We start from the raw sequence: 26,968 nt of genomic DNA, 5'->3' as shown, positions 1-26,968 counted from the left end.
ACAACAGTGAGAGGCCCGCATATCACACACACACACAAAAGAAACATTGCATATACCTTAATTAAAAAATACTTTATTGCTAAAAAATGCCAACCATTATCTGAGCCTTCAGTGAGTTGTAATCTTTTTGCAATAGTGACATCAAAGGTCACTGATCATAGATCACCACAGCAAATATAATAATAATGAAAAAGCTAGAAATACTGTGAGAATTACCAGAATGTGACACATACAAAGTGAGCAGGTGTGGTTGGAAAAGCGGGGCCAATAGAATTGCTCGATGCAGAGTTGCACAAACTTTCAATTTATGAAAAAACATAATATCTGTGACGTGCACTAAAGTGAAGGACAATAAAACAAGGTATGCCTTTAATCTCTACAACTGAAATTTCTTCAGGTATAAAATTGGTATAGTAGAAGAATGTGTAATTATTATACATGATTATGATGTTCATGACATATTAAGTAAAAAGAATAGATTATAAAACAACATCCTATATGATCACATTTTGGGAAAACTGTACACAGAGAACAAACCAAAAAGATGCACATAAAACGTAAACAGTGGTCACCTCTGGGTAGTAGGACTACTCTTGACTTTGTTTTTGTTTTGTGTGTGTATGTCAGATTCATATTTTCCAAATTTTCTACTGTTACAAAATGTTATGGAAGAAGAAAGGAAAATAATACTTAAAAAATATGTCTTGCTGGCCAGATGATCAACTCCTTGAAGTCAGGGATTGTGAACAAATCTTTTAAAAAAAATCTTCAACACCATTGACTTTTGTGTCTGGCAAACAGAAAGAAATCAATTGACATTTCTCAAAATGAAGTCACAATTCTTCAAACAAAAGCTACAGGGCTAAATAAAATAGGATGTTTATTATAAAGGTTTCCCCAATGTGAATTAATAGAACATTGTCAAGTTGCTTCATTTCCCTCTTAAGTCACAATTTATTACAGATAATGGTATTCCACTGCTTTTAATACATCTAGTCTACTAATTCTCTCTCCAACAAACGGGTTGATCTACATATACAAATAGTTTTCAGAGATTGCATTCTCTTTTATATGAGTATTACTATATTCTTAATGAAGAAACATAGAAATCTACTTGTAATCCAAAAAACAGGCTAACAGTGGGTTTAGATGCATCTAAACTCAAATTTTGTAGGTGAATGGCAAACATTTCCAAGGATTATGGGATACTATAGTTACTAAGTGGAAACATTTAACTAATGAAAAAAAATTATAAAGATATCAGATGTTCAAACTTGCTTTTTCCTTCAGATTAAGAGATAGATATATTTATACAATACAGCTGAAACAGGGACCTATAAGACATGTTTAGTCTCCTTGACTATTCCCCAAAGACCATCAAATGAATAACCTAATTGGATGTTTTGACAGGCCCTGCATTGATTGAGAGTGATTTTTTTACATGATACTCTTAAACAGTAACCTATATAATTTATGTGACTATAAACAACATTGTTTTATTTTAAAGTTTTCCAAAAAACTATTCAACAATGTAAGAATACAGAATACGATGGGTCTTATGAGGGTACTTAAAAGTCCTCTCCTACCATGTGAACGCCCCAAAAGTTTTGATTATACAAACTGAGTTCAAGAATACCTATGATAATAAAAAAAAACTAATAATAATAATTTAAATATCCTGTGGAAAATACTCCACTCTAACAGTTGATTTAAATGTCTAACATATAAAGATTCTCTAATATAAGTGTAAATGGAAGAATTAAGCAATTGGGTATTTATAAGATTAAATGAGTATTTTGACTTAAAATGTCTTTTAATTTGTGTTAGTTCTCCAGTTTTTTTTCCTATGCTTCCAAAATCCTAACCTCTTTTGATTAAAAAGATGCTAATCCTATGGTTCAAGAAACTTTACTACTACTAATAATAATAAAACATGAGACATGTCCTGTGAGTCCCACAAAAGTATTGAGCAGTGCTGACTTCATTCTTTTCTGCATGATTCTCCTTTTCCTTTTTTTGTAGCTATCAGGGCTTCCTGTTCTGTTGCCCAAGGAAACATAATGCAATATTCAGACTTCAATCTTACTTTGTCAGCAAACAGTGCCCAAGGCTTAACTTAGTTGGTATTTTGTTGTTGTTGTTTATTTCTGTCAAAATGAGCTCCTCTGAAATTATTTTCATCTCATATTTTACCATCTGAGTTTGAATGATGATTTTCTTGAACTGTTAAGAAAGTTTGTTTTTTTTTAAATTTCCAGTGTTTTCTACTAAGGATTGTATACAACTTCAGGAAACATGAATTTATAAAAATATTTCAACAAATTTATGACATACTCAAAATGAGAGCATTGGTATTTCACCAAGGAATATAATTGAATTTTAAGGCAAAGTTAAAAATGACAGAGCTAAAAATGGCTATCCTGAGAAGTGGAGACCCTTAACTTATAAGGTCAATTTGAGAAGTTTGCTGTAGCCTCCCTTCTTGGAGCAACTTGGAAATGCAGTAGAGGGCCAAGGAGACCCAGGATAATTCCCATATTTCTATGTGACACCCTTTCTTAAATGAATATAAAAACCCCATTGTAAACATGTGTGATGAACCTTGCCTTTATGTTTGGAGTGATGGTGAAAATGCAAAGGCATGGCAACAAGAATGCTTTTTTCCACTTGTGTGATCAAATTTTCAGTATGTAATTATACATAAGCTTTACTCTTGCCTTTATTAGGTGTTAATTGCTGCATAAAAAATAACACCCAAAACTTGACTTAAAGTTTATTATCTCACAGATTTTGTGGGTCAGGAAATCAATCTAGGAGTGGCTTATCTAGATCCTCTGCTTTAGGGCATCTCATGAGGCTGCAGTGATATAGAGGCTAAACTCATCTTGAGGCCCATTAGGATGGAAGTGCTTCCAAATTCACTCTTGTGTTTGTTGGTAGGATTCAGTTCCTTGTGGGTTGCTGGCTGGAGCCTCCCTCAGTCCCTTGCCACGTGGGCCTCTCCTGAGGGTAGCTCCCAATCTGGCAGCTTGTTTCCATCACAGTAAGCGAGTGACAGATAAGGAGAGAAGCCTGTGTTTTGACAACCCAATATCGGAAGTGACAGCCCATCACTTCTGCTGTATTCTACTCATTAAGAGCTAGTCATTTGGTCCCAGCCACACCCGAAGTGTGTACGCCAAGAGGCAGGACCATCTTGGAGGCTGCCCATCCCATGCAAGATACATTCACACCCTTCCCAGATCCCCCAAATTCTCATGGCGTTACATCAGCTCAAAGTCCAGAATCTCATTACTGAAGTCAGGTCAGGGTGGGTGAGGAGGCTCCCTGTGTGTGATTCTTTAGGTGCAGCTCCTGGAGTACAGTTCCTCTCCACCTGTAGACCCACGAAGACAAGTTATATCCCCATATACAGTGATAGATCAGGCACAGGATAACTGCCCTAACACACTCCTGTTCACCAAGTGAGAACTGGAAAACTCAAAGGAGTCACTACATCCAGCCCACTCTCAACGAAGGGATTAGACAAGGGCCTGAAAACTAGGAGGCAGGGGGTGGAGGCAGGGGGTAACTGGGGGCCATCTCAGAGGCTGCCTACCACTCTGCCTGACTGACCCTAATAATAAAAGACATGAAATTTTAGAGAAATATTTTATGAAGCTTGTAGTGTAGCTGATTTTTCAATATATATCGCACTGCTGTGTTTGTACTGCAATTTCTTCTTTGGTTCAGGATAAAAATTCTTTTAGAATACAAGAATACTGGAGGAAATTGCTTAAACATTCTATCTCCCTCTGTCACGGCTATAGATCTGATCATTGACTCTTAGGTTGTTTAATTTTCCCAAACTGTTCAAGATGTTTTCCTAAAGTTTAATATAACATGTTACAGCTCCACACTGATTCTTCTAGCTACATTCCGTATTTCTTCTTCAATTTATCAATACATCTTGCATTTGCATAAAATTCAAATTATATTCCTTGATATGACATGTCTTTACTTTGAATATGAGAGCTGTGCCAGTTTCTTTTTGGCACTCTTGACTAAATTAAAGAAATAGTTTTTCCACTTCTTTTCTCTATGCTCCTTAGTTACTATATAAATCTATTTTTTTCCTTGATTACACATTTCATCAAAATAACAAAAATGAAGAACTGTGATACAAGCTAGCAATTGTAGGTAGACCAGCTCCTACATCAGTTACCCAACCAGTGAATGATATAGTCTCAGTTAAAGAACCCAGAAATTTTACTGAATGTATAGTTTGAATACTTTTTTTTTTTTTTTCGGTACGCGGGCCTCTCACTGCTGTGGCTTCTCCCGTTGCGGAGCACAGGCTCCGGACGCGCAGGCTCAGCGGCCATGGCTCACGGGCCCAGCCGCTCCGTGGCATGTGGGATCCTCCCGGACCGGGGCACAAACCCGTGTCCCCTGCATCGGCAGGCGGATTCGCAACCACTGCGCCACCAGGGAAGCCCTGAATACTTCTTTTGAATGAGCAGTATGTACTAGATGCTTTGCTATAATTTGGAATCCAGTTTTAAACATATGTAATTACTACGAACTAAAAAATATCTGTAATAAGTATATCCAAACAAGAACATAGGATTTAAAAATAATATCTGTTATGCTCTTAGAATGATGTCAAAATAACGAGAACAGAAATTTAGAACAATCTACAGTGGTATCTGTGGAAACTGCTAGATAATTACCATATCTTTAACAATGCTTCATATTTTTATTATTCTGTGGCATAATAATGTGGTATTCAAAAATCAATTCTTTTTTCCTTAAATAAGTAAATCTATAAATTTATGAATTATCAATCCCAATATGCAGAACAGGTCTCTGAGAGACAACACATACACTCAATATTTTTCTTTATTGACATGTCACTAGTTTTTCTTTTTATAATATAAACATGCTATTCTCTTACATCAGTTTTTATCTTCAATGACATATGAAAGATCCAAAATCAAACTGGCAGTCTCCACAGCCACCTGTAGGCCACTAAGCTTTGCAGTAAAACAGTCCAAGGTCAGGTTGCTGGCTGAGTCCGTGGCTTCACATGGAAGGCAGGTTTGAGGCACAAAAGGAAGACGAGCACTCCTTAAGAAGGACCAGCTGAGTTCTTCCTGGCTGCTGTAGAGTCCACAGCCACATCTTGAAAGCAAATCCGGCCAGTTCACAACAGAGGGAGAATCAGCCTGAACTGACCAAAAGTGTCCATACTTCCCGTCAGTGAGAATTTCACCTCCGTCGTGTTCTAAAGAGCCAGCGAGAGATTCGAGTGCGCTGCAGAATGCTTCAGTGATCAGCTGGAGTTCTGTCTGGGTACACCCGTCATCTCTAAGAATGCCTTCTGGCTTGCTACGTGTCTAAAGAGTAACAAAACCATTGAAAATACAGAACAGAGCAATTAATATGACAAAAATGTTTCTGAAAAATACTTGATCAAACCCTTATTCATACAGTACTTAGGGGTTTGGCACAAGGCTAAAGGGCATGGATGGGCCAGCTGGTCAGGCTAATCCCTTCACCTGGTTGTTGTAGTAAAAATGCTCGCCAGCAGTCATGTTATCAGAATGAACGACTCAGAATAAACCCCACCATCAACTTATTCTGAAGGACTGCCCAGTACTGCCTCCTTAATACATGAAGGACAAGGTATAATATGTGAATCACAGGCTTCTGTACATCTGGGAGGAACCTCCGGAAGACTAATGTCCCAGATGAAGTACTTATTTATGCTTGGCAAATGTTTGAGATTTGTTTAAAATGCGAATACATGTATTATTATTAAGACAAAAACCATTTAAGCACGTGTCATTTTCACACTAATGTTTAAAAAATAACTATTCTTCTCTTTAAATTAATGACAAGGTTATACAACTTTCAACTGCTTCTTTTCCACCATTCTAAAAAGTTTATGCTAGAAATTTCATGATAGAAAAAGTAATATATTAGCAAACTCATACTTGAATGATAGTTAAAAACCCATATCCTAACTACTTAAAAACAGTGACCACTTTTTTCTTTTGCCCAGGAGGTTGGAACCAGATGAGATCATCTCTATGGCATATTCTTTCCCCATATTTTCAGTGCTATCCTGTTTCTTTAAAATCCTACTCAAAACACCTTCCTTCTCCAAAAGACTTATTCTAGTTTACTCAGTCCCATTTGCAGACCATGTTATGTCCATTCAGCATCAATAGATTGGCAATGGTTTTGTTTTTCATAATGTAAATTCCAGTAACTTTTCATGAATGGGCTTTATCCTCAAACAGATTTTAAATTATTTGGGGAAGCAGGGCAAGGTATGTCTATGAAAAACGTTTACACCCAATCCCAGGCATCCCAGGGAGCTCTGCACTCCTGACTAACCAAAGAGTCAACTGCAAATACTTGGAAAACACATACATTTTTGTATCCATTTTCAAATAGAGTAGGTCAGTGTTAATGAAATAATTAATAAGAACTACAATGCACTAAATTTACTGTCAGGAAATGGAGTTTCATAGATTAATAAAACAATTCTATTTAATAGACTCAATATATCATAAATGAATACCAATTTAAAAATTATAATAGTCTAATAATTAGCACACTTTAATAAATGAAATTAAGTTTTTTCTTGAAGATCCAGAGGGTACTGAAGTATTCTATAGAATCTCAACACTTTCATCATGAATATCAATTATTACTGTACCATAGCACTTGAGATCTCTAAGATGACAGCTACCATTAACAGAATGCTCATTTCAACAGGCAGTAGAGACAATACTCAAAGAATGTGATCACCTGCTAAAAGGTTGGATTAATAATCATTGTGATAAAGATATTACCTTATATTTGCAAGTGTTATTTTCCTCAAGTGTTTTCAAATACAATATTTGATTTCAAGACTACAGAGAAATTAAGCATTAAAGGTTCCAGAGTATTATGATTTAGCTTATTATCTCATAAAATGAATGTTGCTGAGAATTCAGATAATTTAGGAAGGACTATCTAACCTACCTTGTGTCTGATATATGCCGCCAAATGAGTTTCAGTACAGCCACCTCCTAATAAAACATATGGTTCCTTGATTGTTAACTGCAAAGCATGCAGTGCTGTTTGACACGTGAGCTAAAAAAGAAACGAATCACCAGTATCTGACATTGACATCAGAAACACAAAGAAATATAACCACATTTTCAAGGCAACTTAGAGAGTGGTCTCAAAGAGCCGGATTTTAATTGCAGAAGAACAAAACCGGTGTCACTAAGGTTGTCATGTGATGAATACCTTTTGGAATAATAAAGATGAAATAATGAAGACATGAAAGAAAATACTTGAGCCAGATGTTTGTTTTCAAGGTCTGGATTAATATCCTCTTTCATATACATTTAGCTCTTCAAATTGAGATTCACAAACACAATAACTGGATCAGCAAGGTATGCAAATATTTCTACCAAAACAATATTTCAGTCTAAATAACTTAGCTGTATAAATGCTACAGAATTTATTTCAAGTTGCTAGGGAAATGATCCAACCAAGCAGTAATAAAAACACACAGACCTTGAATATTCACCAAGGACAGATCCTTGAGCATGCATTCTTCAAGTCTGTGACCAATGCCATAGGGCATCGCTTCCATTGTATAAAAGCTGCATGTGTTATTGCTGTTCGTGGACAACATGCTGTTAAGAGGTGGATGATGGGTATAACTGGGGAACCTATTGCTAAGCGAATTATTCATACACATTAGCATCAACAAGTACACAATTCAAGTTAATTTCTTAAGAAAAGTACCCATCAAGGACTTTCAGATTGCTTGTAAAATACTAGAAATAATAAGAGGCAACATGCCAAGTTTCTGTAGTATCACAGGCAATTCAATCAGCTTGCTTGTAATTTTAATTCTCACATTTTTGTTGTTTTTGCTTTCTATACAATCTAGGGAAGTTATGAAGGAAAAAAAAAGCATAGCTCACCGATGTGAAAAAAAATTATAGCACTTGTCTGAGTGATTATTTAATCCCTGCCTCAGCCCCTAGACGTGGAATTCAAAGTTTATTACTTACCTTCAGTTCATCCCAGGCTGTGTCATTTCTGTTGCAGAGAAGCAAGCTGCAGACAGTTGCTTCATTAGGAATAAGATGAAAAAAATGTTTGAGGCCGAATTTTGCAGTGCACAAATCTTTCACACTTCCATAACTACTGGGAGAGATTGAGTCCAAGGAACCAATAGGCCTCGTTCCTATTTTTTAAAAAAAGTTTAGAAAACACAAAATGGATGAGTAAAGATGGAGCATACAATCATTTACAATTATAATATTTATTCCTAGCCAATATAAAAGTTCCACAAGCATATCATTTAAGATATGAAATATAGGATAAAGAAATTATACATCTTCTTAAACCTATGAAATAAGTAGTATTCTGTCATTAAAATCATATGCAAATAAAGTAGAGGTTCTTTTGGTTTTCAGACTTCTTTGAACATGTTAGAAGCTATTTTGTACTCTCCAGAAAAAGACACAATTTTGCATACATTTTCAGGAAGTCCAGGAACCCTGGAAGCCCGTGCAGGGATCAGAGACCCCAAATTAACAACCCCACTAATCTGGAATAAGGATGAAGTGAGGAAACAGGCCATTTTTTAAAGGTGTTATGATTTTTACCTTAAAACACACAAATTAAGCTATGCAAATAGCTGTGTAGTTAAATTCTTTTGGGGCTCCATTTAGTGAACATATAGGAATTTTTTTCTTTTTGCCTAACAACTGTTTGCATGTAAACAACTACCTAAATTATGCCAAAATAAAGTATGTGACATTCTTATTTCATTTTGTTATTCTTTGATTACATTTTGCCCTCCTTCCTGTACAGGTAAAATAGTAAAATTTTACAAAACATAAATTAATAAAAATATGAATAAATGAGAAGTCACCTTTAAAGAAGTCACCTTTAAGATGACTTAAAGGTTTCTAAAAATCTCTAAATGTAGTAGTTATGTAAGAAACGGCACAAACCTTCTATAAGGAGTAACAATACTAGTTTAAAGTCTTAAGATTAAAACTGCAACTCTTAGCAATGTACCTTCTTGGGCCAGTTTCCTCTTTGAAACTAATGGGATTAAAATAATTATGTCTAAAAATACTTGCAGCTCAAAAATTTTGTAAAAACCCAGAAAATAATCATGAACAATTTCACTTCTTTGAATACCCTTTCTTCTTTACTTCTGAAGTCTCAAAGAATAAGGAATACTTGAGGGATCTAAAATTTAAGGAAAAAAACACAAAACTCTACATCTTGTATAATTTCAAGGGTGGAACCAACAGAGAATTTGTAAGGAGAGGATCCCCTTTCCTGCTGATTATCCTCTGATGTGGAGCAAGTCATTTAACTCTTCTGGGTGGGCTTCCCCAGAGTGAGGATAATCATGTCTATTTCACAAATAAATCAAACCAAATGTTAAAAATGCTCTGTAAGCTATGACAAGCTTCATGCCCACCAGTCAACCAAGCACAATAACTCCATTACTTAACCTAGATCATCAGTAAAGAGGAATTTTGTTTGAAGGGGGAGAAAGGAGGTAATGTTAACCTAGATACACCAGAGAAGATGGATTAGGTCCCAAACATACTTCACCTGTTATTAGTTTACTGGAACCATTGGCCTGGTATAGTTTTTTCCCCCCTTTTCCCTTGTGTCTCAAAAAGTTTCTGCTCCCGAGATCCAAGACTGCAGACCTGGCTTTGTGTAATGTTATACATACATAATTTGGGGAAGCAGGGCAGGGCATGTCTATAAAAAAACATTTACACTCTCCCCAATCCCACTGGCAGCTTTGCAATCTCTTGCTAACACTTGATAACACTCCAAAGGATCAACTGCAAATACTTGGAAAACATAACTTTTCATATCCATTTTCAAATAAAATAGGTCAGTTCATGTTCTACCATGTTCTAGTTACAAGTGGGATAAATATCAATTGTGGGCTGGTGTGGAAACCCAGTGCCCACTTATAATATTGTTTCTATGGAAAAATGCTTCAGTTTAAAAACTGACTACATAATCTATAATATTCAATATTCACAACTGGAAATCACCTGACTCATGAAAAGCCAGTAAATATTAAGCATATGGGTCTGACCCACAATATTACCAATGAGTTCCAAAGAACGATTTATGTTCTTTCTTAACAATTTCCACTCTAACGATCATTTGACAGTCTTACAGAGGCAGGGCAATAGCCCAGAGATCTTAGGGATTCAGTACTGGCACTCATCCTTCTCCTTTTCGATGATTTATAATAAGACTAAAAATAGGCAACTTTAACAGTTTTAACAAAATTTTTTAGACTTACTTTTAAGTCTAGTAACTTACGAATTGAAACTGATCCGAATGAAATGATTGTCTTTCTGATAGGCTGTCAATGCAGCTAGAGATATTGAAAAGTGACTCAATTCAGGAACTTTTCAGCCTGTCATTTCTCTTTGGCTCTAGCAGGTGACTACCAACCTTCTATTTGCTTCTTTTTGCTGAGTTTGTGAAATACGGTGAATTTCTTGCCTGTTATAATTCTGTATGTTAATAAACATATTATTTTTAATTCAACAAACATTTTAGAACCCCTACTGTGGACCAGGCTTGTCGTAAGCACTGAAAGTAAAAGATGATCTCAACTCTCAAGGAGCCTAGCTGGAAATATTTGGGATATTGGGATATTGAAAGCTAGCCTGCGGGCACACACACACACACACACCACCACCCCCTAATTAGGAACCACCATTTAGGCAGAAGTACAGTTGTTTGTTGGAGTTAGATAAAAGTGAATATTCTAGTTGCAAAACTACCTTCTGAACACAATGTGACTTAAGCGCTTTGTAAAACTCAAGTAGAAGAATTTTGTTTAAAGTATGAAAGCCTTTATGTGATTATGAAAATGTTAGATTTCTCAATAATCTGTAAAATGTTTGGGGTTAATAGTTTTAGATTATGACAGACTCTGCAGTACATTTTGGTGCTGGAAAATACCTAGAAAATAGTCCTCATCACTCAATTTTTAATAAGTGAACAATGCAGGATCTTTTTCAGAAACCACCTTTGCTGCCAGAAATGATACACACACACTGTGAGGTTGGCAGCTTCTCAAATTGTTCAAGATGTTAACAGTGACACACACCAAGACTATCTTTGCTCAAAAGAAGTGTGATTTATTAACCATAAGGGGCAAAAGCTGAGGGTGCTTTTTACCTGTCACTTTACTCAGGGGTTCCATCACCGCCACTCCAACTCTGTCTACAGCAATAACATGATGCGTTCTGAGAAACTGCTTCAAAGATGGGTGTATAACTTTTTGGCACAAGACAAGATCTACGTGATCACTAACTAGCTGCCTTCCTAGGTTAAGCAACTGGTCCAGGACTGCATTTTCAAGAGAAACTCCGTAACTCACCACCACATTTCCTTCTCCAGTATCAGAAATGTCTCCAGATAAAGACACACAAAAGAGTGCCACCTTGAAGGAATCTGATTTTTTGATAGGTAGTATCTTCATCAATTGAACTTCTGATATTTCAATAAGTATTCCAGGTAACACAGTAGAATCTATAACCCTTTGATGTTTTAAAGGGACAATTATACTCTTTCCTAAAATGATGTGGTCTTGGGCATTTTCTGGAATTATAAGCAGAAAGGCTTTCAGAATCAAAGTACTGATATGGTCGATTTCCTTTGTGGTGAGCATACAGGCAGGTTTACTTGTTAATATACTGCGCACCAAACAGAGGAGGATCTGAGTGCTACTAAAGTTGACTGGGATTCGACAACCACAGGCCTCGGATTTTAGGTAACTGGTGCAGAGGCTCAAAAGCTGCTTATTTAACTTAATGACAGTGGTGGGTGTCAAACCTATTCTCTGAACATTTTCAACTAAGTTGCAGCAAAGAATGGCTGTGAATAAGCCGCCGTCACTGAAGCAGGACACGTGATTCTGCACAGAAGTCGTCAGTATCTTTAAAATGGGATGGGTGACTGGCAGGTTGGCGAGGAGGGCTGCCGACTGGGAGGTTGTGCACACAGAGCCCCCCAGGCCGTTGTGCAGCTGCTTTAGCCTGCCTGCCGGGCCATAGCAGGATGTGACGATACCTTTCAAGACAGAGAGGGTGGCCCTCACTCGTTCGCTTGTCAGTGGTTCACTTCTACAGAATGAGGGCTTTTTAGCTTCTAAACGAGACATCTTACTTCAGGTGGTAATTTGTGAAGACAGCTTTTATTTTGTTAAGCAGAGTTTTCTATTTATTGTATTGTGGTGGGTTTCAACATTTAACAAGATTATCCTTCAGGAATGAAAGTCCGAATATACAGCGTTGTGGCTATAAGATTAAATACTTGGCTCCATGCTTACAATGCTAATCGGCAAGTAATGGTGTAATGACATATTAGTAATTCCAAATATTTATTTTAGTTCATTATTCAAACTCTTTCGTATGCCTTCAGGCTGAGACTTTACAGATTGTTTTGCAGCTCTCTGTATAAAATATGTTCCGAGATGGATGCCTGTGAAGGAAATCCCAGCTACAAGAAGCCAGTTCTTTCTGATCCAATTGCTATTTTTCATTTTTTCTTTCAAACTGAAGCTCAGAGTCAAAGCTCCTTCTTTCTATAAGAAATAAAAATAAAACATTTTAGAGAAATAATTCCAAAACATTTAATAGATTGTGGTTTAGTAATTACTTTTAATGCTCTGCTCCTTCTTTAGAAAAAGGAACTACCCACTGGCGCAAACCCCCCAAAATGAGAAATGTAAATCAACTTAGACTAAACATTCATTTCTTTATTCTTCAATGAATCCCTACAAGAAAAAGTACTGATATTTTAATAATTTTGGAATGCAGAGTAACACAGCTAGAAAGCTTACAGTACAGTTATTCAAATATGATATGCTTCTAGAAGACAAATGCCATGTGAAACTCATAGAATTTGGTCTCTGAGTCCCAAATGTTTTTATTTTCTTACATCAAGATCTAGTGTTATTTCTTCTCTAACTTTCGTTTGCTTGGAAACCTTAGGTGTGAATACAAGTGCATTTATATCAAATCCTGCTTATAAATAATTATGAAAATGAGATAACTGTTAGGATTCCTAATACAGATACTCTCTAATGTACAGTCTACATCTAGCTAGACAAATCTACACAACACATATACCAAAGAATAAACCGTGTTTTAATTTTAAATACTTGGCTAAATTCAGAGCAGTTTTCTGTAGTTTTACCCGATCAATCAATGATTTTCAGTTTTGATGTACTATATCTAACCGTCCCCCAAATTTTGGCTAATGACAATAAATACAAAAGCCAGGGAATGTGCTGGATGACAAGGAGAAAAATAGGATCTGATTTGCAATGTGATCTCAAAGAGTGTAAATAATATAAAATGCTATCATTTACCAAGTGTGCTAGCACTTGTACTAGTTTCCCTAATGAGGTTGGAAGAAGTGTGCCTGAGGCATAAAATTCTGATACTATAATAATATGTGGAAAGGATAAAAATCTCAGGTCATAGAGCTTATCTGTTGAGGCTTGGTGCTTTGAAGGTAAAGGTTCAGCCAATTATTAGTTATTTTCAGGAATATACTAACCACGCTAACCACTTGACAGTGTTTAGCACAAATAAAACGAATTGAACTACTCAGACTACAGTACTACCCAGAGCTGTCTATGGCACAATATGATACAGACCAAAAAGGTGATTTGAAGATGTGCAAAGAAGATGTGAAGAGAACAAGGGAATGCTATGCAAAGTGTTCTTTTGGTTATCACTCCTCCCAATTTAGTTAAAGGGCTGTAACCATGGCAACTGGGCCCAAATAAAATGAAAGCAATGATGGCCAGCTTTCTCCCTACAATGATAAAGCTATAGTCATCTCTTTTTATAGCACGAGGAGGAAGAAAAGTTTGTGTTCATCTTATGCAAGGAACAACAAAGGTACTTACATATTATTTCAAAGGTTATTTTAGATTTGGCAAACTCTGTGAAATACATTTAAATGAAAGCTTAGTGAAGTGACTTCCATACGTATATAAATTTGCACGTTACAACATACACACACACACAAACCACAAATCGTAACAGAGACTGTGATTAATAAAGTGATTTCTCTAGTTACTTTTCAATACATAATAGTGACATGCGACTTTTCAAAAGTAGAATGTCAAATCGGCACCTCTAACAGTCTTGTGGTAGTGAGACCAGTAACCACATCTTTTGGCTAATATCTCTATAAAATGAGAAAGGAAGAGAGTGTTGGTGACTCCCAAATCATTTTTAGGATGTCAAAACTTGCTGACTTCTGGTCCTATGTCTAGATCTAGACAAAATAAGGTACAATTGAAAAAAAAAGAAACGAAACACAGGGCTGGCTTATAGCGTAGGTTTGGAAGTGTCAGTCAGTTCAGCTGTTTCTTTCTTCCCAACAATGTGACCCATTATTCCAAAAGTTACCATCACATGAATGGCCCTATTCCTGGATGCACTGGCCTGGCAAATGGGCTTTTTGCAGTGATGGATAACAATTAAATAATACTAAAACCTACATGACTATACTCTAAATTCAGAGCTATAAAATATGATTTAAAGAAATATAAATACATAAAATTTTTTCCTAAAAGCAATCAGGGATCTTTGGAGAAGTAGCTGATTCTAGGTCTGAGGCAAGAAATAAACTAGATGAGCTGGGGGCTTTTTTCTGCCAAAAAGTAATGTTATTAAAGATCACTTGGATCATATCAAAGGGCACAGGAAAAAAAAAAACACGACACAGGAGTCAACTTGGAGGGAATCTAAGATGGGACAATTTAAGCATTAAAAAGAATACTGACAGTAATAAACTAAGATAATTCAAATTTATTATAAAAACTGATAAAGGGAAATAAACCATATACCTTGCATTTCCTGTATAAATGCATTTTGAGGGGTAACTGAATAGTTGAGGCAAAGCTGGTCCAGCTAATAAATGGAGAAGAAACGATAGCATTTCAGCAGCATAATTTTGCAACACCTAATGAAGTAATGGACTGCACCATCATAGTGGTTGGCAAATTATAGCCCATGGACCATATCCAGCCCACTGTCTATTCTGTAAATAGTTTATTGGCTCACCCTCATGTATTGTGTATGAATGCTTTTGTGCTAGAACTGAGAGTTAAATAGTAAGTTACCATTAATTTTTTCAGTGTGATAATATACTTGTGGTTGTATGTGTTTATCCTCACTGTTAAAGATACATACCAAAACCTGAGACTTGCTTAAAAATATTCCAGCAATTAAAAAAAAGGGAGGGGATAGATAAAAAGAGATTGGTAAAATGTTGATAATTGTTAAAGTTGGGGGATGGATACTATAGAGTTGAATATACTATTCCCTCTCTATTTGGGGTTTGTTTGCAACTTTCCATAATAAAAGTAAAAATTTTAAAAATAACGGACAGATACAGCACATTCTTTTGACATACTTCAACCACTAGGACATTATTACTCACCTGAAGGTCAAATTGGTATATTAAAATAGAAAATGTTCCACAATTATAGGGTCATAGTTCTCCATCTGGGGCCAAATGAGTTTCATAATTCATTATTTCTTGGATTTTAGAAATACAATATAGTGTATATTATAACACCCATAATCAAAATAATATGGTGTTTAACACCCGGAATCAATATAATCACAATATAGTATAACACTCATAATCAAATACAACCATATTTCTGCAATGAAACTAAATATTCATATTAAGTGGAATAAAGATCAAATTGCCTCATGTCAGTTAAGATCAACTAGCTAAGGAGTTATGACCAAACCTTTTAGATTTTAGAACTTTCTGGATTTGGGAATTATTGATAGGAGTCTATAGACCTGAATTATATTACTATATGCTCTTATTTCAGTGACTCTGAAAAGTAACAAATTACTTTGAAGCTAAAATATTAGTCATTCTTTGGTAGCCATGGGGGATTCATTCCAGGACCCCCCCCTCGGATACCAAAAATCTGCAGATGCTCAAGTCCCTTACATAAAATGGGGAAGTATTTGCATATAACATAGGCATATCCTCCCAGATACTTTAAATCATCTCTAAATTACTTATAATACCTAATACAATGGAAATGCTATGTAAGTAATTGCTTTTTGAAACTTTCTGGAATTATTTTTAAAAATATTTTTGGTCCGTGGTTCACTGAATCTGTGGATTTGGAGCCTATGGGTATGGAGGGCTGACTGTAGATATTAAGGAATAAATACAATTAGTTTTATTTATCTTGGAAAAATCAGAGACCAATAATAAAGAAAAGAACCTTTTGCACGTTACAGACTTGTAAGTGCGGCATGGATTTATGGCGGGGGAAAAACTGTTCCTTTGGACACAATTATGATCCTGGTGACACTGCTAGTGAAAAGGGCAGGACAAGTAATGGACTGACTGTCCTTTCAGGCAAGTGTCAAAGCTTTCTGTGGAACCAACTTTTCTAGAAGCAACTGTAGGATAATATTTTGTCACTGGTTCATAATAAAAACAACAGGTTAACTCACCAACTTAGGCTTCTATTGCCAGAGCCCTATACTTTCTTAAAGATTATGTTTCCCATTGTTGGAACATGCCATTTGTTGACCACATTAAATCAAACTCACCTGAAGCTCTCAAGTCTGCTATTTCCCTGGGATGTGGCTCTTCTCAGGACTTGTGAGGGCCAGACTGTCTGGCTCAGGAAGGTCATCCTTATTAGGAATTTGGAAGACAGGGCTGCTTTTGATCCTGTGCCACCCTAAATGTATGAGCCCAACTAGAGGTACCATAACAACCAGAACTTTATAGTCTCTCCAGAACTTCTGAAAGCTCATAGTGCTTCAGTATTAATGCACCTAAGAAAAGGCCAACAGTTAAAAGAAACAAAATAAAAAAAAATCCCTCAAATTACATCTATATATACCACCACAAGCAGAATATTGCACTCTAATAAAAGCTGCCTGTTAAAAGTTTTTAGTTACAATACATTGCAATGTTAATGAACAAAAAGAGATGTTGTAGACTTAAAGGGATGGCAGGAAATCAGGCTTGGGAAACATATAGAGCAATACTAAACGTTTAGTCTGCAACTGTAAAGGAGCAACATTACCTGCTGGGAAAGCCACTGGAATCTTTGGAAACACTCAGGCATTTTCTTCAGCGGTCCCCAACCTTCTTGGCACCAGGGACCAGTTTCATGGAAGACAATTTTTCCACGACGGGGGTGGGGTGGGGGGTAGATGGTTCAGGAGGTAGTGCGAGCGATGGGGAGTGGCACGTGAAGCTTCGCTCACTCACCCACCACTCACCTCCCGCTGTGCGGCCCGGTTCCTAACAGGCCCGGACCAGTACTGGTCCACGGCCTGGGGGTTGGGGATCTTTGGTTTTCTTTATATAATTAATTATACTTTCTCTGAACCACAGGCAAGTTCGATTTTTTAAGAAATATATTTAGTCACAATTTTTACAGAAGAATCAAATGGCAAGCCTTAAATATGCAGTAAGAATTCAGATTCTGCATTCTGACAGGATGTGAGTGATGATGTTTCAACTGAGATTGAGCCATGCGTGGATTCCAATTGCAGCAAGAGACTTTTGGTTTGGACTCTATGAATTAATGCCATTTCCACATTTATGTGCTGAACCACTGCATTTACCCTTATCGTTAGTAACTATACCCTGCAGGGGTTACTGTCAATCCAGTTTACATGAAGAAACTGGGGCCAGTAACTTGCCTGGAGTTTCAAAGCTCAGTAGTATTGAGAACAGTCTTTTTGCTCTATCTTTGACTTGGAAAGCATGGAGTGTAGCCCAGGAAGTCTGTTTCTGATGATCCGCTAGGTTTGGGAACTTGAGTCCGTACAACTGGACTCCTTACACTTTTTTCACTTAAGGGCACTCACTAGGCTTTAGCGATAAGCTTATAGACTTGTGATGCTATGACTGGACCTGCTCTCCAAGTTCCTTTCTGGGCACAGGACAGTAAGGACTGCTCCTTCATCTATGGGATAAACTAAGAATTGGGCTCAATTGCATGTATATGAGTTTCAGTATCATAAGATTTCTTACAGTAATTTTGTGTGAATGTCTTTAGAAAAATGCCTGAACAGAATTTTCACTTATTCCTTCCCTTTTAAATCACGATTAATATACAGGACTAATGAGCTAAATACCAAATTGTCTCTGTGTTCTGAATATACATATTAGAAAAACAGAAGGCTTAGAGTTATGCCTATGTACATATATTACTCCCAGCATTAGAAACCATTTCTCCTTGAGGTTCAAATTAACATTTAATAAGGACTTTGTTGCTAAGCTTAAACAAATTACTAGATGGAAAAAACATGGCCTACTTTGTAACTCCAAGTATTTTATGCCTTTTCTTTTCTAAAGTGCTTTGGCATCCTATACACTTCTTGCAGCCTTTAGAGACCATACCTTTTATTGACATGCTCATGTTCTATCTTCGGAAAAAGTCAATCACAAATAACTGTATCATGATTACATTTCCTTGCGAAGCCCACTGTGCAAAAGCCTTTGGGACATTTGAGATTTGAGGAAACAATAAAACCACTGGGGGAGGCACCGGGTGACTCGGAGTAAGTAATGAGGGAAGAACTACAGTAAGGGTTACTTCCTAGATGGAAGGAGGGACGGAGGGTGCACCAAAGTCAACCGGCTTGTGTTGACTGATAGGTGGCATTTTTGTCCACAAAATACCTTGAATTAAAGGTTTAGAAGATACTGTCCTTCACATCCAGTCTCAATACGTAAGGTGACTTTAACACCTCCAACTCTGTCCCTCTCAACACGAGCTTACCAAGTCACAGTACTTGTCACAGATGGCATCTCTGCTCTTCACTGTTTACTTCTCATGATCACTAACATATCATCACTCATTATTTGTTACTATTTCCTGAGTTGCAAACTTTTAGGAAAAGAGTCATTTGGATCAAAGGATATAATAATAAAGTTGACATAAGTAACTCAATAATTAAAATTCAGAACAAATTAAAGTACAAGCTATAACAGCAATGTCTGGAAAGTGTGGTACTATTCTCTCCTTGTAGGTCACAGGATGAAATGTGATATATTGAGAACCTTCCTCAGATTAGGATCAAGTTAGCTCCCTGTACTCAATACATCTTTGGGTCATCCCTGGGTTAAGGACAAAGGAGGGCGCTCCATTTTATTTATGTTGTGTTTAACAGACTCTTATTCTTTTCCACTAGAATAACTTAAGGATCTATGCATCTTTTTGTAGACTTAGGTTTAGTTAAACCTGGGAATTAGTATCTATTTTGGCTGAAAACTCGTATTTGCCAAATTACCACTGAGGCCCAGTAAGAGTACTTCCTGGTTAGTAACTGATGTGGACTGATTTAATGATTAATTGCTATAATATCTGCTCAAAACCTACATGCCCCCATTTCCTCAAATTCTCCATATCTCACACATTGATTTGGCTAATGGGGGTGAGAGAGCAGGTAACTATTTTCTGATGATTATCCTGTTGTCCTTTGAGAGGCTTGGAAAATGATTAGGATCAGGATGACAGGGCCTTTTACTTTACAAAGTACTTTCACAGTCTTCACATTTAAATCCACATAAAAACACTGAGTATCACACCATCTGCATGATAGACCATCTCCACCAAGCAAAATGAACTATTTTTAAATGGCACAGTAACCTTCACCTACTTCATTTCACTTAATAGCTTTCCAGCATTTTACATGTATTCTGTTGCTTAAATAACCCATATTCTAGGGCCAGACAAGTTAGACTTCACTAAATAAGGCTCATTGTTAGTTGTAAGAAGAAGACAACAAACTAGTTAGTGAAATGAAGCATTCCTTATTTTCTTTATATCTTCTTGTGGAGCTTTTAAATACAGGCCATATATTTTGGGGATAAAATTTTGATTTAACCCATTTTTTTTCTTCTAAAGTCTTTTCGTGGGTTTTTTTTCCAAAATGAAAATCAGCATTACTGCCATTTTCTAAAACAATATAATATTGTCTTACTTTTTAAAGTTAGAAAACACAGATATAAGATAAAGAAAGCTAAAATATCTGTAATCATTTTGGTTTTCACAAAAATGTGATTAGAATACACGTGCTGTTTTGTAATCTTTTCTTCTCGCAAGAATACAAATCTTCATTATGATTTTCAGTGGTTGTATAGCTTTTGATTTATGGCAATACCCTAATTTGACAGATCGCTGACTGATAGAAATTTGAGATTTTTTTCAGTGCTTTATTGCTAAACATGCTAAGAATAATAAGTATTCTTGTAAATTCTCCAGAGCCCATGCTCACAGCTGCTACATGCTGCTTCTCAGGATGATACAAAGTCTTACTAGAATGCCTAACAATTAACTTATTTTTCAAATGAACTTACAAGAAGGTTTTTAAAACCTTGACTTTTACAAAGGTTCACAGTGCTGAACAGCAGGGAGACAGGGAGTTCCAACCTGGGGGATGAAAAACAAAGCTAGATACAGCTTAGCTTAAAATGGTCCTTCCCCCAAAACATTTGGCAACAAGTTATTCCAAGTGGTATGGAACTATTTTATGGACTCGAGAGATTCCTGAGTCTGAAACAAAAATTTCTCAAGAATATGCTCAACATGATCCGATTTGTTGGGCAATAAGAGGATGGTTTCTAAAATAAGTTAGTGCTTGTTGTTCATTCACTGAGCCTTTCAAGTTTGCTTGGAGTAAAGCAGCAACAGAAATAACAGCAGGAAGACATCTTCCCTCCCTTTACCCTCCTTTAGTCTACCTGCCACTGCCCTTAACTTTCCTGAATCTTATTTAAACACACTCCTAAAAAAACCAAATAAACAAAACCAGAAGGTATGGAACTCTTTTGATGGAGGAAACCAAGAGAAAGGAAATGAGATTAGTAAATTTTACATTAAGTGAAACAGAAAGTAGATGTTTATGGTTTTATCCATTGAAATGCCTTTTGTTTAGAAAATGTTTAGAGGCCATCAACACAGATTATTCTTTCTTATACTCTTCTTTCAAAAATGTATGCTTTGCATTATTCAATAGGTTTCATATTTTTTCTCATTTTGTTTTCATAGCAATTTTATGAACCCACTTTATACATGAGGAAATTCTAAATGATTGATTCCAAAATTACTGTCAGTTACCTGTGGCACTCATCTTAGATTCTGGAGTCCTAAAAGTCTTGGTTGGTATTCTTAACAGAAATTTTCAAAAGTCAAGAATTAGTATCCCAGCTTTGGCAACAAGAGTCAATCAGAATTTCCAGTGCATGATGATGGACGAGAACATTCTGGGTGCATGGTGCACACTTGTCAGGGTCACTGAAGGCAAGTATCCTGGTGCATTACACCTGGCGTGTTTTTCTTCTCATGTCAGGTACACTGGAGGTTAACAGGTCTTGTGCCACTTGGTCCAAAATGAGAGGGTAAAAAAGCCTATATCCTCCAAAAACACACCCATGATCTACTAATGGTTGAGATTGGTGGGGCTAATTTTAGTTCAGTTTTTTTAGCTTAGTTCTTAGTACGGAATAAATAGTGAGAAATTAATGAACAGAATGGGGAAAAGCTTGCTGTATCTCTGCCTCATTAAAATATCGTCATCTTTTTGAGTGCATATAAAGGCCAAGAAAGGAAAACACTGAGAGATATGCTTCAGACCACAAATACTCTTTAAATTTAAGGCACTAATGTGTCTAGAACAGCAACTTTCCCTCCCCTCAATTTGTATTACAGAGATTACTAGCTCTTCAATTCCTACCATTAAGGCCTCTGACAGGCTTACTGCAACTTGTTACATTCCAAGCCAAAGGAGGGTTTCTTGGTGCTAGAACTGGTCAGTAAGGTGAAGGGCAAAGAAGGGCAAAAAAGCGGTTAAGCTCCCTAGAAAATCCTAAGCAACCTGGCTCTGGCTATCAGATTACCCTTTCTATGGAGCATCAGGTCAATTACAACCACCACGTTTTGCTGCTGATTAGGCCTACAACAACCTGGATGCAGGAAATACTCTGTGGAAGGTTCTCATTTTGCCCACTGGGCTTGCTGGACGCCATCTGCTGGCCTTTTGGACACAGTGTAAAGTAAATTCTTTATGTCTTCATTGCTGCTCTGCTTAAAGTATTTGGGAAAAAACAGTAATGTTTAAAAATTTAAAAAAAACTACTAAATGTAACTTAAACATGGAGAACGCTAAACAGAACGCTGAACAATTAATTAACTCAGCTCTTGTGATTGCAATATTCGATGTTTATTGGAATTGTATAATGCCTTTTCTTTTAGCATGGCAATGTTGGTTTTAAGGATTTGTGAATTCTCCATTCCTAAGTTCCAATTACGAACCCTGAAAATAGTTCTTTTTATCCTCAACTGTTAATACAGCAGTTCACATTTTGGCAGTTTTTGTGTACACATTAGAAAGGACTGCATGTTGTCTTCAGGCCTATTCAACTGACTGGCGTGCTAAAGAGAACGATAGCTTCCTTTTTTTCTTTTTCTTTTCTAACTACATCACCTAAAATAACAGCTTTGCTGAGCTTTTCCAGTCTTGTAAAAACACAGGTACCAAAAACGTTACTGTCAATTCTTGATGAACTGAATGGACTACACCTGAGTTCTAAAGTTTCCATTCTGCAAAATCCTACCCCTACCTTGACCTACAGGCAGTAGCTGGGTTGCTGAGAGCACAGCCTCATCAGGAGCGGGTCAGGAGTAGGCACAGAGTACGGTGAAGGTCAAGTTATGTGTAAGCATTTTATGATCTCAGTTATCCCCCACTGTTACTGTGAATTCAACGTATTTATAAATAAATAATATACTGAAAGCATCACAAGTTTTATAGGAGAGCTAAACTGTCAGCAGCCTAAGATGTGAAAAGTGAGTGACTAGCGACTAATGAGGAAGAGACAGTCAGCTTACTGGCAGGCTGTGGTTTATCAGAAAGGTTTGGAGAGTTGTTATAAAGTTTACAAAGTTGTCTGAGAATCTTTCCATCCCCTTTCACTGTCTTTACATCTGGCTGCCATTTGATGCCCAGATCGGTGGAGGAAGGGGACTGGGTACCATGCAGACAGCAGACGGTTCCAGATTAAGTGTGCAGCTGATTGGGCCCTGAGTACTGCCGCAATGACTTTACGTTCCCCTGGTCAGCTCTGAATGCCGAAAGGGTTGGTTTCTGTCTTCCTCATTTCTGAGATTTCTATTTTACTCTCCACCTTCGTTTCTGCAGGTAACCTCCTGGCCAGAGGAAACTGTGGCTACTGGGTATGAGCCCCTCCACTTCCTGCTCCCACATGTCCACCTCAGCTCCTATCTTCACCTCCTTCCTCAGTGTCTCAGAGGAAGGCCTGGCACTTCTGTTATCTGTGCTCCAGCCAGTCCCACCTGCTGCTGTGTCTTCACAGTTCCACCTCCATTAACCCCCCTCTTCTACCTTCCACCTCCCACTTGGAATTGGTCTTCCTCCTATGCAAAACCTGACCATTTTTCTCCATGGAAAAGAACCAGATTCTCCAATGTAGCTGCCCTTTACCAGCCTTCCTTCCAGTACTACACACTCTGATTCCTTTCAAATAACGCATGTTTCTAGAGCCACTGCCCACTTCCATCTTCAAACCCAAGTAATTTGCTTTTGCCCCACTCTCCATGGAAACTGCCCTGACTATAAAGATCGCCAATCTCTCCCTTGCCGTGATCTCTCTGCACCACTTCTGATGAGTTCTTAAAACTCTTTAAGTACCTGAGACTAGTCTGATCCTTCTCAGTCTCCTTTAATGACCCCTTGGTTTCCATCCACCTACTCCCCCTTCTCAAAGCTCTGTCCTGGGCCTTCTTCCCCCAGTGTTAGTTTCCTGGGTGGCCTCATTCACATCCAAAGCTTCTGTTTTAACAAATCCACCAATGACTCCCACATCTACATCTCCAGCTTAAACCCACTTATCCCACTGTTATTCCCCACAAGTGTCTAAACTCATCTCATATAAAGACGAATCCTCTTTCCTTCCCAAACTGCTGTTCCTCCTCTGCTTCCTGTTTTGATTTTTAAAAACAAGCATCATCAAAATAATAATAACAAACAAACAAATAAATAAATAAAAAAAATTAAAAAGGCTTTATCTACCATGCCATTCAGTTAGAAAATCTGGATATAGTGGACTCTGCCCTGTTCCTTATACTCCCCATCAAGTCAGTCACTCAATCCTCCATTTGACATGACATTTCTTTTATGTAATTTCTCCCCAAAGCTACAGTCCAGACCCTCATTACCTCATGATCTCCTCGCTTCTAGTCCAATGGTTCTCAAAGTGTGGTTCCCTCACCACAGGCAGTAGCATCATCTGGGAATTTATCAGAAATGCAAAATCTTGGGCTGCTCCTGACCTACTGAATCAGAATTCTAGGTTGGGATCCAGCAATCTGTGATTTAACAAATTCTTTAGGTAATTCTGAAGCTTAAGTCTGAGAACCGCTGTTCGAGTCTATTGCCCACTGATCCATTCTCTACCCTCTTAACACAGCCATCTTGGGGAAAACAACAAATACAACAAATACATTCATATTTCTGCTTTGCTTAGAAGCCATCAGTGACATTTTTGACTAGAAGGTGAAACCTACATTTCTTAGTACAGCACAAAAAGCCCACCAGGATCTAGTTCCGGAAGGGAAAGCACAGCAAATTATTTTAGTAAGGATGTATTGTTGTATAGTGATTAAGGGGATGAGTTGTGGAATCCTACTGCCTGGGTTTTCCATCTCTGCCTTACCACTTTGCAACTGGCTGTGACCTTGGATGAGTCACTTAACCTCACAATGCCTCAGTCCCATTACCCATAAAATGAGAATAATATTGACATCCATCACAAAGCTGTTGTGCAGTTATCACAATACTTGGCACTCAGACTGGACTCTGTGACTGTTAGCTATTTTGACTATTTCAAAAGGTAAAAAAACCATTATTGGTGTCAACCTTGAGTGTAGAAAGAGAGGTCTGGAATGACTAAGGCAAGTGGGTCCATAAACTATAGGCAGTTTCTGTTAGTCTAGATGTGAATAAAACCCCCAGATTCTCAAGAAAGAGGTTCTGAGGTCTTTGGGGCTATTTTGATTAGAGTAGGGTAGATCTGTAATCAGATTCCAGGATGTTATAGAAAAGATAACAGTCAGGCTCCTAAATTGAGGGCCAAGAAAGCTAATCATGAAGGAAACCCGAAAACTCAAGGACAGAGCAAAATAGCAAAGACAGGGTGATAGTTTCATATTTATTTCTCTGATAACAGTTAATGAAGTTAAAGTTACCAGTGATTAAACATGAGAGTCCTAGTGTGATGAAGCTTTGGTAACAATGGAAATCAAATTCTAACCTCCCGCACAACTTACCATCTTAGGCAAATTAGTTCTTTCCTGCCTCAATTTCATAGTCTGTAACATGGGGCTATATAATGAGGATTCCTAAGTATATATCTATGTATTTATTGCTTAGTCCAGTGTCTAATACGTGAGAAGTATTCAATGCATGGTAGTGATTATTATTACTGTACGTGTAATATCTTCAATACAAATCATATATAAAAACAGGCACTTCTGGAGATTCCTGTTTGACTAAAGCTCCTGGTAGTGCTGAGACAGATGTCAGTCCCAGGGTTGACTGGATGAAGAGAGCTGAAGTTATGCCCTCCTTCCAGGGCAATGGGTATCCAATGACTGGTCACTGCAGTGGTACAAAGGCCTGGCGGTTCATCCAATTTGGGCCAACTGTGAAGGCCCAACCCAGCACCAGAGTTCCTGTGAGACTGGTGGAGACCCTCCTTGGGACTACACCACAGCTCAACTTTTTCTATCCACCCAATCCTGCTTCCTTTCTTCCTTGGTAAGATCCCAAAAGTCCTCCCTAATAAATGTCCTGCCCACAAATCTCCGTAGAGTCTGCTTCCCAGGGAACCCAATCTAGGACAATCTGGAAACATCTTGTTCATTTATCAATGTGCTTGTTTATTGTTTCCCCTTCCATCATTGAATATAAGCTCCATGTGGTCAGGGACCATACCTGCCTTGGTCACTGCTGTATCTGCTAACTCAGCACAGTGTGACAAATACGAATATAAATTGATGACGTTAATGAATAAAAAACTGCAGGTACAGAGAGCCTCTGAAACAGCAACAGGATTTGTGGATGTCCAATTTGGGAGGAAGATGCATATGACTTCAGGAGGTCTCCCTCTCAAAAAGATTTCCATCCCCGTAACGTCCAAAGACCCGAATCCTGCTTCTGCTTTCAGAGTTGGTACCACCACGCTGACATCCAGTTCCACGTCAGAGGGTGGCTCTCACCTCCCAGACAGACAAAGGTGACAGCGCAGGTGCAACTGGTGCTTTCACTGGGACACCTTTTCCTTCTACTTTACGGTGTGGCCGCGCAGATGGGAGAGGGAGAAGGGTCTATACCTGGAACTCTACCTACACCACTGGAACACCTCCTCGCCATCTACATTCCTTCCTGCAGCAAGGATTCACAGCCAACAGCTGTTTTAAAGGTAGATCTTCAGCTTTCTAAGGAGTCAGCCGCCTCCTATTCCCCGCCCCCAAATATCCTTCAGTGACACCAGTGACCTTTCCGAGGTGGGAGGAGGCGCCCACAAGCCCCCCACCCCTCTCTTTGGCCGGGTAAAGAGCCGGCTTTTCCACCTGCGATCCCGTCGCTCTCACCTGCGCACCCGCCGCTGCGCCGCCCCGTCAGCCGCCGCCCGCAGGCCCCTGAAGCCGAGCACCACGCAGCCGCAGCCCCCAGTCCTGGCAACTCGCGCCCCGAGCTTGGAGACAGAGCATGCGCAGCTCTGTGGTTGGCGCCGGTCCCACTTGGATTCTTCTTCTCCGGGTTTTCCTGAAGTTCTCAGCCGAGAACGCGGT

General features: G+C 37.9%; 3 protein-coding genes across 4 annotated transcripts; all 3 read right to left on the bottom strand.

The window, feature by feature from the left end:
• Positions 1-4,863: 4,863 nt before the first annotated feature.
• Positions 4,864-26,891, bottom strand: MKKS (MKKS centrosomal shuttling protein). 2 transcript variants are annotated; one of them, XM_067012077.1, is made up of 6 exons: positions 26,768-26,884; positions 16,680-16,910; positions 11,245-12,652; positions 8,067-8,242; positions 7,018-7,128; positions 4,864-5,378 (listed from the first exon to the last, which is right to left on the bottom strand). In XM_067012077.1, exons 3-6 carry the CDS (start codon positions 12,227-12,229, stop codon positions 4,938-4,940), a joined length of 1,713 nt encoding a protein of 570 aa, XP_066868178.1. In that variant the 5' UTR covers positions 12,230-12,652; positions 16,680-16,910; positions 26,768-26,884; the 3' UTR covers positions 4,864-4,937. The 2 variants fall into 2 exon arrangements, with proteins under 2 accessions (XP_066868178.1, XP_058893383.1); XM_059037400.2 differs by lacking the exon at positions 16,680-16,910 and having other exon boundaries at positions 26,768-26,891.
• On the bottom strand, positions 12,244-12,610 carry LOC131740954 (uncharacterized). Its single transcript, XM_059037402.2, has one exon. It carries the CDS (start codon positions 12,608-12,610, stop codon positions 12,449-12,451), a length of 162 nt encoding a protein of 53 aa, XP_058893385.1. The 3' UTR covers positions 12,244-12,448.
• Positions 16,680-16,889, bottom strand: LOC131740953 (uncharacterized). The gene has a single exon (XM_059037401.1). The coding sequence runs from the start codon at positions 16,887-16,889 to the stop codon at positions 16,698-16,700; it is 192 nt and encodes a 63-aa protein (XP_058893384.1). The 3' UTR covers positions 16,680-16,697.
• Positions 26,892-26,968: the final 77 nt, after the last annotated feature.

The sequence above is a fragment of the Kogia breviceps genome, chromosome 14, assembly GCF_026419965.1.
Source record: "Kogia breviceps isolate mKogBre1 chromosome 14, mKogBre1 haplotype 1, whole genome shotgun sequence".
Taxonomy (NCBI): Eukaryota; Metazoa; Chordata; class Mammalia; order Artiodactyla; family Physeteridae; genus Kogia; species Kogia breviceps.
The sequence above is the reverse complement of the archived record's forward strand: the minus strand, read 5'-3'. Positions and strand labels throughout refer to the sequence as shown.

Coding starts and splice junctions, on each gene's coding strand:
- LOC131740953 (XM_059037401.1), bottom strand. CDS start 16,889: ATGAGCTTTCAGAAGTTCTGGAGAGACTATAAAGTTCTGGTTGTTATG.
- LOC131740954 (XM_059037402.2), bottom strand. CDS start 12,610: ATGAAAAATAGCAATTGGATCAGAAAGAACTGGCTTCTTGTAGCTGGG.
- MKKS (XM_059037400.2), bottom strand. CDS start 12,229: ATGTCTCGTTTAGAAGCTAAAAAGCCCTCATTCTGTAGAAGTGAACCA. Junction 8,243..11,244: donor ACCCCTGAGTAAAGTGACAG/GTAAAAAGCACC, acceptor TTTAAAAAATAG/GAACGAGGCCTATTGGTTCC. Junction 5,379..7,017: donor CGGCATATATCAGACACAAG/GTAGGTTAGATA, acceptor GTTACTCTTTAG/ACACGTAGCAAGCCAGAAGG.